Source organism: Patagioenas fasciata, chromosome 25, assembly GCF_037038585.1.
Source record: "Patagioenas fasciata isolate bPatFas1 chromosome 25, bPatFas1.hap1, whole genome shotgun sequence".
NCBI classification, from domain to species: Eukaryota; Metazoa; Chordata; class Aves; order Columbiformes; family Columbidae; genus Patagioenas; species Patagioenas fasciata.
Genome location: NC_092544.1, coordinates 100863 through 116398, shown reverse-complemented (window position 1 = coordinate 116398; position 15536 = coordinate 100863). Strand labels below are relative to the sequence as shown.

Genomic DNA, 15536 nt, shown 5'->3' with positions numbered 1-15536 from the left:
CCTGTTAATGTAACTATTGCTATTAATAATCTTCAAACACCCAGGCTGAAAGTTGGGTAAGACCCACAGGAAAGCAAGAAGCAAGCTCCAGGTCCTCGTGGTTCACGAGAATTTCCTATCTTGTCAACACACATTTCCTCTGCTTCGGGGAGGGACGCCATCCAAAGCAAACGACATTCTTTTTCTTCACCGGCCACAGTGATGTCCGAGGGAAGGGGCAGCTGAGCAGCTCTAACACTGACAAATGGTGATTTAAAGACTGAACCACCAGAAGACCAAGCCAAATCAGACATGGGGCCTGAGGGACAGTGGTGGTAACTCCAGTAAGGATGTGCAGATATTACTCAAATTAATTCTGACTGCTGCTTTCCTAAGGAAGCTGTATCTGTGCAATGCTACAGGCTCAGGGAAGAGTAGCTGGAAAGTGGTTCAGCAGGAAAGGATCTGGGGGTGCTGGTGACAGCAGCTGAACATGAGCTGGCACGTGCCCAGGTGGCCAAGAGGCCACCAGCATCCTGGCTGGTACCAGCACTGGTGTGGCCAGCGGGCCCAAGGCAGTGACCGTCCCTGTGCTGGGACCTGGGGAGGACAAACCTTGAATCCTGGGGAAAGTTCTGGGCCCCTCACACCAAGAAAGGCCTTGAGGTGCTGGAGCGAGTTCAGAGAAGGGAACGGAGCTGGTGAGGGGCTGGAGCACAAGTGTGATGGGAGCGGCTGAGGGACCTGGGGTTTAGAGGAGGTTAATGTTGGATCTGGGGAACAATTTCTCCCCCAAAGGGCTGTGGGGCATTGGAACAGGCTGCCCAGGGCAGTGCTGGAGTCACCATCCCTGGAGGGTTGGACAGACGGACAGGAGGTTCTCAGGACATGGGGCAGGGGCAGGGCTGGGGGAACAGTTGGACTCAATGACCTTGAGGGTCTTTTCCAATCAAAATGATTCTGTGATTCTATGTTCTTTTTCATCAGCAGACAAACTTCTGGAAATCAGACCCTTTTCAATCAGATGCCCATGTGGGGACTTAGGAATCTGGGCCATCAGGTTTGTAAATGTTTAGGGTAGGAAATTTCAAAAGCATTTGAAACATGTGCTTGTGAAAATCCATCCTCTAGCAGTAAAGACCTCAAGGTGTCGTGGAAATGTCCTTTAATAAGTACATGCAATTTGTGAGGTTGAATTATTTTCTCAGCCCCACTTCAAAGACGGGAAAGCCAAGGTACAAATGAGGCAGCATGTTTCCCAAGGCTACACCGTGTACTAGTGCCCGAGCCAGAAGCAGAACCTACCACTTCTGACTCCTGGGTTCTTGCTCTAACTACCAGAAAATTCCTCTCCTCTATGGCACAGCCAACTGGTTCCAATAATAAATCCAAGCTGTTGCAAAGATCAAATCCATTTTTTCACTGCTTAACCCAAAAAAAGCATTTAATTTTTAAAACATAGGTTTGGCTTTTCACCAGAGAAAGGATTTGTTTTTCATCATTAATCTGGGTTTGTTTTGTTTTGTTTTTTTCTCTCTTTTTAAAAGTCAAACATTCAACCACTCTGTTCAACATAGAGTTCCTAGGCTAGGACCACTGCAACTATCATCACTCTATAAATCTTCATTGTTCTTACTATAAATACACTTCTGGAAGGCAGGGACTCCAGAGAGAGTGAATTTGCAAGAGATCAGGTTGCCAGTGACACCAAGGCATGAAAAGTGTGACTTGATAACAGATTGTCTTTATTCAACAGGGTTACCAGCTGTGGGTCTCACTAGCTATCTTGATTTTATGCCAGATTTTGCAATGTTGTAGGGAAGAGCTTGGAAAAATGACCTGAGGGTGCCCTAGGGACTTAAAAATCAGAAAATAAATACAATTGTGAATATGTTTTTAATCTTATGATTCTAGCACACCCACGATTACTGAAGAGTTGGTGTTCTAGAACAATCAGTACTGGCCATGCTGCAGGATGACGAGAGAGACGCAGGTCCTGCCCAGCACCAAGGATTTTCACTGTCTCCTGCAGAAATGCACTAAGAGTCGATGTTCACTTTTCGGCTGCAGGGAAAAGCAGAGTGAACAACTTTTCATTCTACTCCTGGTTGGTTTCACACATTAGTCACTGGAGCGAGAATGCTCCGGGGCAAGATTCGAGGGAAAATTCCCACATGGCTTCCGAAGGTTCAGAGGTTGGGCTCTGTCGCTCCGTGCTGCTCAAACCCCACGGTAACAATGCCCGATTTCACGGCCTGAAAAGAACCAAGAACCAGCGGCCTTGTGCTGCCCTCCCACGGGCCGCAGCAGAGCAGCAAGACCTCTGCTCCCTGGGGCGCAGCGGCCACAGAGGCAATAATAGCACGGGGTTTGGAGCGTCCCTGTCGTCATCGGCGGGATTCATGGTGTGCTGCGGTGGCTGCACAACCACAGCCGGTGCCTGAGCAGCTCTGGCCCGTGCCTGGATTTCCAAAAGAGGGTACAGGGGCTTACAAAGCGTTGGGTGATGCCAAAATACTGACCGGCTCACATGCACACAGCCCAGAGCGCATAACCACATCTTGAACCCTGTAGCAGTTTTACCTCCTCATCTCAGTAAGCCACACTGAGGCTTTCGCCTTCTGCTGACATTGCCAGCAAGCGTGTGTCTTTGTAAACCACGTGCAGTGGCCTCTTCTCCTTCAGTCACCAGCCTCGGACCCCTGATCTCCTCCACTTCAGGCCCACTCACACCCCACCACACCCCAAGCCACTTCCACACACCCCAAGCCTCCTTTAAGAACCCCAAAATGACCTCCTCCCGCCGCCCCAAAACCTCCTCAAATATCCCCAACCCTCTTCCCCGCCTCACACCCGCCCCCATCTTGCGCCCCCCGTTCTCGTCACCGTCCCTTGCCTGCGCCGTTGTCGTTCCTCCTGCCGGCAGGGGGCGCTGCCGCGGGCCGGGGCGCCCGTGGCGGCGGGGCCGCCGCTCTGTCCGCCCGCCGGGCGCCGCGGAGGAGGCGGCGGGGTAGCGCGGCGGCGGAGCGGGCCTGGGCTCGGCGTGAGGCGGCACTGGCAGCGGCGGGGCCGAGCCGGGAGGCGAAAGCCACGGCCCCGCTGAGGCCGCCCCGGGGCCTGCGGGAGCAGCATGGCCGCCAGCCTATGGATGGGGGACGTGAGTGTCCGGCCGGGACTCGCGCGGGGCTTTGTGAGGCGGGCAGCGGGGCGGCCTGGCGGGCGGGAGGCGGGAGGTCAGCGGCTGGGGCGGCTGGGCCTGAGGCGACCGCGGGCTGGGGCGCACCGACTGACTGACCCCCTCACACCGACTGACTGACCCCCTCACACCGACACCTTCACACATCGACACAGCCACACGCACACTAACTCTCGAGCCGACTGACACTGTCCCACACACACTCCTTTGCACTCTGTCAGGCTCACGCAGGCTGACACACACTGACACACGAACACACACTCAGAGATGCAAACCCCAGCCCAGCAGGTGTGTTTGTGAGCAATTATGTGCTCAGAGACACAGTTAGACACACACCCTGCTCCGTGACCCCCATTACCTGCCCGCTGCCAGGGTGACAGGCACACTCATCACACTGACACCAGTGTCCCCTGCTGCCTGTGCTCACATTAGTGGGCAGGCACGCTCATGAGCACTGACATGTCCCCATGTTTCCCTGCTTATGCTCTGTTACACACTCCTTTACACACTCATTAGCCTGTACACTCACACGCTGTTAGGGTTTATTTAGGCACTTACATGCTCACAGGCAGAGGCTCTAAGGTGCTTTCTCATGCTTGCACTCACGCTACTAGGCTGGCATGCTTGTGCTCACACTTGTAGGCACTTACGCTTGTGCTTGCGCGCTTGTAGGCACCTAAGAACATCCCTCACTGCTGGCCGTGCACACATGTAGATGCCCTCACACGCCTATAAGGATTTGCACTCTCCTGTGTGCACAGACACTCCTAAGCACTTGCTCCACCCAGTATTTCCATCATTCCTGCTTGCATGTGCACCTGGCAGCATGCTCACACTCACTCCTTCACCTGCGGGTGCCTCTCGCTGTCTGCTCACCTGCACACTGTGGGCACACTCAGATGATGCCACTTGTTGTCTGCCCTTTGCACGCCCCTTCATACTCGTGCACCTGTGTCCCTTACTTCTTTCTGCTGTACACACGCACTTTCATACATGCAGATGTGTACTCACACCCAGCATATTGTGGTTTGCCACCCACGCACACGCCCAAATGTGCTTATGCTGTATTGTAGTGTCTGCACTCTCTGCCACTTTTACATGGTCCCATATACAAATCCCACTGCTGTGCCATAGTGTCCTTGCTGCCTGCCACGTGCTTGTATGCACCTGCATATACATACATATACATGCACATGCAGTTACACCAGTGTATCACAGTTCCCATGTTGCCAGTTAACTTGCATGTACGTCTTTCTCCAGCCACTTTCTTACAGACTCACACCAGCATGTTGCACAGTCCTGCTTGCACATTCGCATGCATCTTATAGTCTTCCTCAACCTCTCTCAGACGTGTGCACACACAACCCAGCACATCATTGAGGATCCCACTCACAGCTTTTCACTTGTACACACACAGCGAGTTTGCCATTGCATTGCACACATACACTGACAGATCAGGGAGTCTTCCGCTCCCTGCCACTCCTGCAGACATGCTCTGTAGAGTCCCTTTTCTCTTTACCCACGAAAAGAATTATCATCTACCACCTTTCCACCATAAGGTCATCTTTTTCAGTTAGCTCTCTCACAAGCTTTTTGAAACACACACGTACAGCTCCAAGCAACAGTTACCTGTTGCTGTTACGAGTCTGGCTTTCCTGCACACACACACCACAGACACAACTGTACAGAATAGTGCCACCTCCTGCTTCTGACACAGGTGACAGAACCCTTTCTGCTCTGCGCTCACACCTCCTTTTGCATGTGTGAGTGCAATATGGTCACCTGCTCTTGCATACTACACCAGTCCCCACCTTCTGTCACACACACAAGTGAAGGAGCCACCTGGTACATGACAGACACACAGACATGCTCAAGAGTTGTCAGTTACCACAAGGCCATCTGTCTTACGCAGGTGTATATACAGATATATGTGGAGATATAGGTATATACATCCCACACCCCAGCCTTGTGTTAGCTGTCACCTACAGTGCTCCACATCAGTCTGTGTATTGTACAAAACCTGCATTTCAGTTAGTTCCCTCCTCCACTTTCTGTTGCATCCTTTTGTCTCAGTCCATCACAGATTTGGTGCAAATCGCGGTGCTGTTTCATACTTTGTTTTAAATCTACAGCACCGCTGCCCTGCACTTCGCATACACTCTGACGTACACACTGCCACCCTCTCACCTGTGACATGGACATGGTCAGTGCACCCACCTGCAGCACAAATCACAGACCTACTGTGGGACGTGAGTCGAGGTTTCCCCTCCAAGCGCTGCCCTGCTCCGCAGTTACACGAGGCAGACACAGCTCTGCAGATCTCTGCCTAGCTCAGTGGGGGCTGTGGTACGCAACGTCACAGCACCCCAGGCTGTGCCCCACCTCGCGTACTGATAGTGCTGGCCCAACCTCCCTGTGCGTACTGAGAAGGAGCCTGCCATCTCCTTGTCCCCTGCTCTGTGTAGTGACCGCTCTGTTTGTTACTGTATGTTTCTGAGTGGCTTTTGTCCTTCTGTGAAAGCTCCCTGTTCTCTGAAATTCATGCTGTCTCTTGGGTTCCACTTTGCAGACTGTTGAGCCTGGTTCATGCATGCCTGCTGGTTTTGAGTGGCATCGACCCTCTTAAATGAGTCTTCTTTTTGAAGTGTAAGGGTAAAATACTTCTCAATCATGTTTTAACTGCTTAGGGTGACATTGACACATATTTTCTCCTATTTGTAGATGCCTTGGTCTAACTTTTTTTTTTTTTTGCTTTTATAGCTGGAGCCATATATGGATGAAAACTTTGTTTCAAGAGCTTTTGCCACCATGGGAGAGCTTGTACTGAGTGTAAAAATCATTCGAAACAGGTTGACAGGGTAACTGTTTATGCTTGTTCTCAGTTTGCATTTGGATTGAACCGTTTGCCCTCTGCGTGGCATCACTTTGGTCCTGTCCATGTTACAATGATCTTCCCTTTGAGCTTTTTACCATTGCTGCCTACAATACGAGTATATTGGTGATAGCAATGGAGAGGACTCTTCGACTTCCTCATCAACAAACTGAGGGAAGTTTGACTTTAGAAGGAGTGATATGAGGGCCCTTTGAAGTCATTTGGAATAAAAGGAGTGACTGTAGGCAGAATAGTTTCTTATTCTCGTAAATGTCGTAATTTCAGTTTTCAATTGTTTAAACTTGAGTGTGAAATTTATACAGTCAGTGAAAGTAAGGAGTAAAAGAATTGTGACCACAACTATTTTCTATGTTATGTTGACATGACTTACTGGTAAGTAGGAGCTATTGCTTAAGAGCCAAGATGACTTTCCCAGCTTCTTTTTGATAGCTAATGTTTATACTATGAAAAAGAAGTAGTTCTGATTATTACAACTATAGCAAATTCCCTACTAGTTATATAAAAATATAATATTCCTCCTCAAATGTGTTTTAAATCTGAAATCTTTCTCTCTGTGTCTATGTTCAGAATTCCAGCAGGCTATTGCTTTGTAGAATTTGCAGATCTAGCTACTGCAGAGAAATGTTTACACAAAATCAATGGAAAACCGCTTCCTGGTGCTACACCGGTAAGTAAGTGAAATCAGACAGTTGGGAAGCAAAACTGGGAAGGAATAGATAGTGTGGAATCTGTGTTTTGAATGATTACAGACAAATCTGCAGTTAGCACACTGGGATCCTTCTTCTCTTTATAGTTTAATTAAGAAACATAAAACTATTAATGTTCTTGCTCAGAAAATTGTTGGAAAAACACTCATTTCTGTGTGAATGTCTGGATAAAATCCAGGTGCAGAAATGTGAGGTGGTTTTCTTTTTATTTCTGAGCCTTTCTACTATTACCAAAGTTGGACTAATGAGAAAGCAGAGAAGAACAAGGAAAAGATACATTGACTATACCCACCACCATCCTTCCCTCTCTCCTCATTTGTAGTTCCACATTAATTTGTTACAATGTGTATGTTATAGATGTACAGGATGAATTTGCAAGTTCTCACTGGGTTTTGAGCAACTTTCATTTGCAAGAGAAACATGACTTTTAAGCCTTACATTATTCTGGGCCCTTAGCAAACAAAAGTTATTAAAAACCATTTGCAGTGGAGAAAGAGCTAGTCCATGGTATAATTGCAACACGTAACAAATGTCTCAGATACGTAAAAGCTGTGTAGTTAGGAAGAAGAGGAGAAATAGTCATAGAGGCTAATTTTAGGATGTTGACTCGAGTGTGTGGTAGATTAAAATGGGACGGCGGACACAGCTGTCCCTTGTACCCACAGGAGTTGGCTGCAATCACTAGGGTGACTGGTTCACACAGCAGCTCTAGAATAACCTCGATTACAGTGTGCTATAGGAAGGTAAACTGGTTGAATTAATCAATTCAATGATTTAATTGATTTATATAACACATGGAGAGAATTACAGAGATCCAGCATGGGCAGCCTGAATCAGTGCACTGCAGGCAGCTGTCCAGCTCATCTCTTGTATTTAGATTTTTTTTCTCTTGTTTGCAGAAAACTGAATGTAGCCCACTCTTTTATTTACTTTTAAATACAAGTTGCTGAACCCTGGTAGGCTGGGGGTGGGGAGTTCCAGATGTGCCAAGGAACACAAATGTGGGTTCCTGGAAACCTGTTTAAAAAGAAAACCAGGTGCAAAGTTTAGGGAGGCCTCCAGTGTTCAATGGCACGTCAGGCTTTCAGGAAAACCTTAGTTTTAGATCTTACTAAATGAGCACATTTGAATGTATGGATTAACTTTTGCCTTGTTTCAGGCAAAGCGATTTAAATTGAATTATGCAACATATGGAAAACAACCCGATAACAGGTAAACACTCAATATTCAAGTATTAGTTTTGCCTTCTTAACGTCTCTTTATCAATTACCTTGCAAAGAGGATTCAAAACATATAAAACTACAAATTCATAATGGCTTGGTGAGACATAGAGCTAGAAAATTTGCATAGGAGAGCACTCATGAGATTTGTACTATTTCATCCAGCAGCGCCAGATAACTAAATCCCATAATTAAAAACGCAAGTCCCTTTCGTAACGCCTGCCCAGAAATGCTCACACAGTCAAAGTAACAATAACACCGGTCTGGGCAGGTGTGTAAAAGGATGAAAGCAGCACAGTCCTGCAGGTTATTGGAGTTAGTCATATCTCAGCAATTATATTTTTATTTTAGATGATTATAGATCTTTTTAAAAATCTTTTTAGATTAGAATCAAGGCACAACAGACAGGGACAAGAATGAGATTTACATTTGGTAACTAATTCTTAGCAGTTCTTTTTACTCTGAAAGTACAGATGGGTAGCATAACCTTTCTGATTCCAGCAGCTTGTCTTTAGCAGAGAGAGGATAACTTAGGCTGCCTGTTGGTTTTATGCTTTACCTTTGGCACACCAGGTTGTCAGGAGTGTCTTTTGAGATATTTAAACTTTCTAGCGTCTATGTATCGTAATTCATATAATTTAAGAACAATATATTGGAAATTGTTCGCTGTTACTTAGCAGACCTTTCTCTTGTATGATTGTGCTCAAGAAGTTTTCTTTTGATTTCTCTAGTCCAGAATATTCACTTTTTGTGGGAGACTTGACTCCTGATGTGGATGATGGCATGTTATATGAATTTTTTGTTAAAGTTTATCCATCATGTAGAGGTGGAAAAGTTGTTTTGGACCAGGCAGGAGTATCCAGGTAAGTCATCTTTTATTCAATCTTTCACTTCGCTGCAACAATGGACCTACTGTTCACAGAGAAGGGCTGGTGGGAGATGTAGTGGTTGGAGGCCGCCTGGGGCACAGCGACCATGAAATAATAGAATTTTCAATACTCAGAGATGCAAGGAGAGCCATTACTGAGAGCAGGGACAGCCCCAGCAAAAGTGTTTCATTTACTATGTTTTTCAAACGGAATTTTGACTTCACTGTAAATATTATTTTAAAGTGGCATGGCTTTTTGTTCTTGTTTTATATGAGTTACTCTGTATCTCTGCAGAGGTTATGGCTTCGTGAAATTCACAGATGAACTGGAACAGAAAAGGGCGCTGACAGAGTGTCAAGGAGCTGTGGGGTTGGGCTCTAAACCTGTACGCTTGAGTGTGGCTATACCAAAAGCGTGAGTATAAGTGCAGCCAGGCGTTTGTATCAGATGATGTGGAATTACATGTATTTATAAATGTCTTTTAGTGGTTTGGGTGCACTTCCTGAATGTTTCCATCACAAAGTGAAGGAGTACTCAGAAATATAGTAAAGTAGCTGGAGAATCAGAACGCACAGGAATTTTTAAAAAATTACATGAGATCAAGACTAAACGTTTTACACTGTTTTTAATTGTATACATTATGAAATACACACACATGTACACACACTGTATTTAAATACTATTATTTTTAAAGTATGTGTTCCTTTGCATTAAATTGAAGTAATCTGAATCTGCTTATTGATTTCTGGATCACAAAGCTCAATTACCTTGCTAATTCTATTATAATGTCTACTAAATATAAGTCTTTTGGGGCAGAGATTAACTTTTTTTTCTGTGTTTGTTCAGAACCTGATACAATGAGATCCTGGTCTGACTTGGGGCTCATAGCACTAGGGTAATATGAATAATAGTAATTGCTCCCTATTTGAATAATATTTAGATTTTCAGTGACCTCAGAAGTCTTGGGGGGATAAGGAAGAGAAAAGCAGGAAAAGGGGGTGTATCGTGGTGAGAAGATTGTTTCCTTCTTCCTACTTCTCACTAATTTCATCATTAGACATAGCTTGATGTGTGACATATTTTCATTTCCAAGCAATGTTTGTCATCTCATTACTTCAAATCTTGCTAATCAGGTGAGATTCCCAGTTCCTTGGGAATGCTGCCACTTTATGGCAAGGAATGGGAATTTTGCTCAGCTCACAGACTATTTCAATGTATTTCTTTAATTACTTGTAGTCCTTTTTACTTGGTGAGCTCTTCCAACTATGCATTGGAGACCACCCAGTTCAGTGGGAATGGGGACAGCCAGTTGTTGGTTGGGCATCTGTGGCAGAAGGAAGAGGTTTTTGTCCATTTTTAGTAAGGAAAACCCCAGTTCTTTTCCAAGGCTCGAAGTCTTTAGCTCTTCATGTAAAGCAAACTCAATACCTTGTGTCAGGAAGCTACAGAGTGCTTAACTTCATCCTATTTATCAGAAGGAAAAAGGGACCACAGAATCTGGGTCCTGGTTCAGGATTGTTCTAAGCTGAGGCTCACAGTCCTGAACTCTCCTTCCCAAAGCCAGGAAGTGAAACTAAATTAACTCGTAAAGAATGGAAGCAATCTTTATTAATGAAGGTGAATATGAATACAGGAAAGGGCGTTAAATTTAAACCACTTATTTCTTTCTGCAAATGTAAGCAAATGATAAATACTGCTGCAGTAAATAGTGAATGTATTGTAAAGACTGAAATTTGCATGTTAGACTAAGCCTTGTCTATGTACCATATTTTATCTTAAGCTCTTCTACTGTTTTTTTTTTTTTGTAATTCTTCTGCCTTATTTGCAACTCATTCCTGCTTTATTTTTTAAAGTAATCGTGTGAAATCAATGGAGTACAACCAGATGTACAACTATAATTATAACCAATATTACCAACAATATCACAACTACTACGCCCAGTGGGGCTATGACCAGAACACGGGCAGTTACAGCTACAGCTACCCACAGTACGGCTACACGCAGAGCACGATGCAGGTAGGAGAACACGATGTCCTCGGTGTCCTCGCTCTGTCAGTACAGAAACACAATGAAGCTTAAAAAAAAGGGTGATAAACACATTTTCTTGTCAAGTTCTGGGGTCTTACTGGAACTGCTTGATGAGGAAACAAAACTAATTAGCAGAGCCTGGTATGTATCTTGCCTTGGGGTGGGAGTTGTTGCTGGGACTGGAGAGCACAAAGGGTCTCTTAAGAGAATTGTCATGTTAGAATGGTTCTCTTGATAGGGGCAGCGCTAATGTTGCCTTCTGGCATCCTTCATAAGCTTTGTTTTAGAGGAGAAAACAGATCAGGATTGAAGAACTGCTACCTCTGTTGAAAGTTTAGCGTGGGATTTCTGCTGTGGAGTCTGTTGGGAGAGGAACGTGGGGCTTATACGAGAAGAATTCTGTTATAATCACTTAGGTATAGAAGTCGGTATATGACAGCAGTAATCAACAGATGATATTTATAAAGGAAAATATAAATATCTGCTGTCCTGATGTTTATTTTTTCCTTGCAGACATATGAAGAAGTTGGTGAGGATGCATTGGAAGGTATGTTTCTTTAATTCGATATCGAAGTCATTGCTCTGCACTGATTAGAGATAGTGTTTCTCAAACTGACCCTTAATTGCAGTGTATAATATACCATTATCTTTGGGTAAATCTGAGGTCTGAGAAGATTAGTGGGTCACAATCACCTAGCGCAATAGCATCCTTATTTTATAGCTGCTGTTCCTAGCCTGAACCTTCTCAGGACTGAAACTGATTGATAACCTGAGCTGTAGGTTGTGGGTGTTACTAGGCGAGCTTTACAGCCTACAAGTGGCTTGGGGAGTATGATGAGTCGATTATTGCAAAATGTTAAGTGTGCATTGGTAGCGGCAGAGTTGTATCCAGCTCCAAAGTACTTCACAAACATCTCTTTCAACTGTAAAATAAGGGATATATTTGTATGTAATTCACTGGGCGTTGCTGACACTTCTTCGGTTACTAACTGTGAACTGCTTTGAGGTGTTTGCGGCTTTGGCAGACAAGCTCTGGTGACTCTTGTTGCAGCAGCGTAGGATCTACCATCCCCAACCATCCACTCTGGCCCCGTAGTGGAGGTAGCAGAATGGAACGTGTGCCTGCGTCTCCACTCCTCCACTTCGCAGTCCGGTGCCTTAGTGCCAACCCACCTTGGGCAGTTTAGGTGGCTCCTCTGGGCTGCGAGGTGCAGGTATGCGTTCTCTCTGTTGACTCTGCTATAGGAACAATCACCGCTGCAAAGAGGGATGTATTAGGATGTAGTTATTTCTTATCCCTTTGCAGGAAGATTTACTAGGGCTGGTCTGGTCAGGTTCATGATTGGGCAAGTGCTGGGAATGTTTTGTGACTCCCCCCATATTTGTTTTGCTCTCTTCTCTCAAGTAGCAAGTGATAGGATGAGAGGAAATGGCCTCAAGTTGTGCCAGGGGAGGTTCAGATTGGATTTAGGAACAATTTCTTCCTGAAAAGGGCTGTGGGGCATTGGAACAGGCTGCCCAGGGCAGTGGTGGAGTCACCATCCCTGGAGGGTTGGACATGGAGATGAAGTTCTCAAGGACGTGGGTCAGTGCCAGGGTGGGGTAACTGTTGGACTCTATGGTCTTGAGGGTCTCTTCCAGCCAAAATTATTCTATAATTCTATAATAAAACTAAAATGTTTACAGGGTGTGTTTTTTTCCTGACACATTTGATGTGTTAACTATTCATGTCTATCTTTCCACCTTTAGATCCGACACCTCAGCTGGACGTGCACGAAGCAAATAAACAGTTTATGGAACAGAGTGAAGAGCTCTACGATGCCTTGATGGACTGTCATTGGCAGCCTTTGGACACTGTCTCGTCAGAGATTCCAGCCGTCTTATAGCCTCGCTGCTGAGGCGCTGTGTCTGGGTGACAAACGGCCAGCGTGCTCCGGACCGTCGTGCTGCACCCGGATCTTGCAGCAGTCAGGGGTGGCCCTTTTCTCCACCCAGGTCTGGTACTCAAAGTACAGGAGGACCGTGGCCTTTCCTGTACAGAACGAGTATTGTAGGAGCATCATGGTACTTTCTATTCATGGTGGAAGTTGGAACTGCAACAGTTTGATTCCTTTTGTCTTGAAATGAACTCTTAATACTTCTTGGGAATTGTAATTTATAAACTTCAGATGAAATGGCACAGGGGAAAGACTCTACTCCAACGTACAATAAAAATGTTGGTCTTTTAAGTAAAATTACCCTTTGCATTTTGGTTCCTGCCCATCCTTCTGTTTTGCTGCCCATTTAATTGTCTTCAGTCATTTGACCCAACTCTCATGAATGTGTTATTTTAAAAAAATCATTGCTGGATACCACTAAAATGTCTCAAAAGCTTTTTTAGTGGCTGGGTGAGGTTGCTGTAACTTGAGTACAGGAAAGAATCATGTAGATAAAAGCTTATGTTCTGCTTAACCTTAATCAAGATGTGATCTTGAGCTGGCAAGTTTGTAGCTCGGTGTTCATAAGGAATCTACCTGAAGAACGTTTTGGAGAGAAAAGACAGAAAGGAGCATTATAAAACTACTGCAAACCGGTGCTTTCTACCCGGTGATCTCTTGCACGTTTGCCTCTCCTCTCCATCTGTGTGTGAAGAAATAATCCCCATCAGCCAACCAGTTTAAAACATTTTTACCAGCAACTTTGTTTAAATGTTATTTTGTGTATCATGCCTTTTTTTTTCCTTGTGGACACCCCTTGATAGTCTCATTGAGATGTTCACATTTCATAGCGTCTTCCACTGTCCTGTCAGAGGGAATATGGTGAAACTGAAGATCTTGCAGCAAAAACGGGTCAGAGCAATCTAATAGATATATTGTGCAACAAATTGTTGCTGACATGGAAAATGGTTTTCTACTGGATGTTGTATAAGCCGAATGGACAAGCAATATATTTAAGCTAATATTATGTTGCATTAGAGGTGACAGTGAAAATAATAGCACTTATGTATGTGTTATAAGCCCTTTTTAGGCTTTTGTGCCTTAAGCTCTTTGAGAAATAAGAACAGATAAACTACCTGTAATAAATGTCTATCCCAGAAATAGTTTGGTAACTCAAATTGCGACTGCAAAGCGTTTAATTGCCTCCCTGCCCATGTTGATGCAGAGATTTACCACAAAGTTTAAATACTTTCATAAAGCCTACTTCTACTACACCTTTGTTTGTGTCCATAATTATGATATCTTGTCAGTCTGTGGTCTTTTTATCAACTGCAATGGTGAACGTACTGTGTATTTGAGGGGAATGGTGACATACGCTGGATTTATTAATAGCGTATTTCTGAATGGGTGGGAATGGACTACTGGCCCCCTGCATTCTCATCTGCTGTGAATTTTTTTCTCCTCCTGTGCATCTGACTGTGCTGTTCACAGTGTCCTAACCCCCTGTTCCTCTGAATTTAGGGAGACGGATGTTCCCTGCGTGTGCTGGTTGTGTTTCGGAGGCAGCAGAGAGGTGGAAGAGAGCAAAGTGCCTTTTTTTTCCTCTGATGTAGCTGTTCAGTGGGGCTGGACACTCAGGTAATGTCCTGCTTCTTGAAAAGTGGCTGCTCCATGGAGTGGTGTTTCAGAGGTGATGTAAAGAAGGATTTCTTTATGTTCTGCTGTTAAATGCTTTCTGGAGTAGTTATTCTGTTACTGTGTTCCCATTTAATTCTCCTCTTTTTGACCTGCCTTTCCCTATCCCCCCAAATTTTAGCTTTTATAATGCAACCCTTCTCATTTGCTACGGGAGGTGACCTAAAGTCACACTTTATCGCTGTAAATGTATGCTGCTGTTCTAAGGCTTGCCAGCATTGGTGCCCTGTGTAATATTTCCTAACACACAGCTCTTGGCTTTTGTTTTTGTGGCAGAAAGCTGGTAATGATGAGTCTGAGCCATCACAAGTGGCATCCCCTGGTGTCCAGGAGAGCTATGTTTGTAGAGACCCTTGAGCCCTTATGCAGAGAATGATTTTTGGTGTAGAGAGGCCAGCAAAGATTATCCACCGCAGCTTGTTTTTACTGATGCTGCAGAGCTAAAAAAAGCTCAAACATTTCCTTTTGGGAGAGAGGTTGATATGAGGCTTTAGGCCATGGTCCCTTGATGTGTGAGCCAGCCTTTTGGGATTGCTTAGGAGAATCTCAGCTAATGTGCTGTTGAGCTGTTAATCCCTCTGAATTTTTTTCTGTGTGTCACTTATTAATGTTTATTTTCAGCTCCCGGCCACTATTGCAGCATCTGAAGCACAGAGGATACTTTTATGTGGAGCTACAAAGCAGCCAGTCACCTGGATTTTGTAGGGTTTGCGTTTTGGAATCCAAGATAAACAGAATGTGGGATTTTGTTTCTCGTGGATGGCTACAGGGAAAGCCCTGATTAATTACCATTTAGCACAACACAAGATGAAAGACAAGGACTCCGTGTGGTAAGGTAAATTCTGCTTTTATCTTCATGTGCTAAAGGCAAGAAATCCAAGGCAGATGATAACACAGCTGACTGGGATTATGTAATTCTTGAAAATTGCATCAAAACCTGCGACAGGCATTATGGAGCATTCTGCCTTTCAGCATGCAACATTTCCTAGCGATTACAAAAACGACTCAAACGTTCTTGACGAAGCTGTCACGA

The 15536-nt window shown here is 44.9% G+C and overlaps 1 protein-coding gene across 4 annotated transcripts; it reads left to right on the top strand.

The window, feature by feature from the left end:
* The first annotated feature begins 2959 nt into the window (after window positions 1-2959).
* Window positions 2960-14080, top strand: TRNAU1AP (tRNA selenocysteine 1 associated protein 1). Of its 4 annotated transcripts, none has more exons than XR_010652902.2 (10): window positions 2960-3136; window positions 5936-6033; window positions 6636-6735; window positions 7935-7987; window positions 8727-8858; window positions 9159-9278; window positions 10718-10880; window positions 11406-11439; window positions 11944-12106; window positions 12642-12769. XR_010652902.2 is itself a non-coding variant. In XM_071798988.1 (10 exons), the coding sequence occupies exons 3-10, from the start codon at window positions 5948-5950 to the stop codon at window positions 12776-12778; spliced, it is 825 nt and encodes a 274-aa protein (XP_071655089.1). In that variant the 5' UTR covers window positions 2969-3136; window positions 5745-5827; window positions 5936-5947; the 3' UTR covers window positions 12779-14080. The 4 variants fall into 4 exon arrangements, 3 of the variants coding, with proteins under 3 accessions (XP_065713429.1, XP_071655089.1, XP_065713430.1); XM_071798988.1 differs by lacking the exon at window positions 11944-12106 and adding an exon at window positions 5745-5827 and having other exon boundaries at window positions 2969-3136; window positions 12642-14080; XM_065857358.2 differs by lacking the exon at window positions 11944-12106 and adding an exon at window positions 5745-5821 and having other exon boundaries at window positions 2970-3136; window positions 12642-14080.
* Window positions 14081-15536: the final 1456 nt, after the last annotated feature.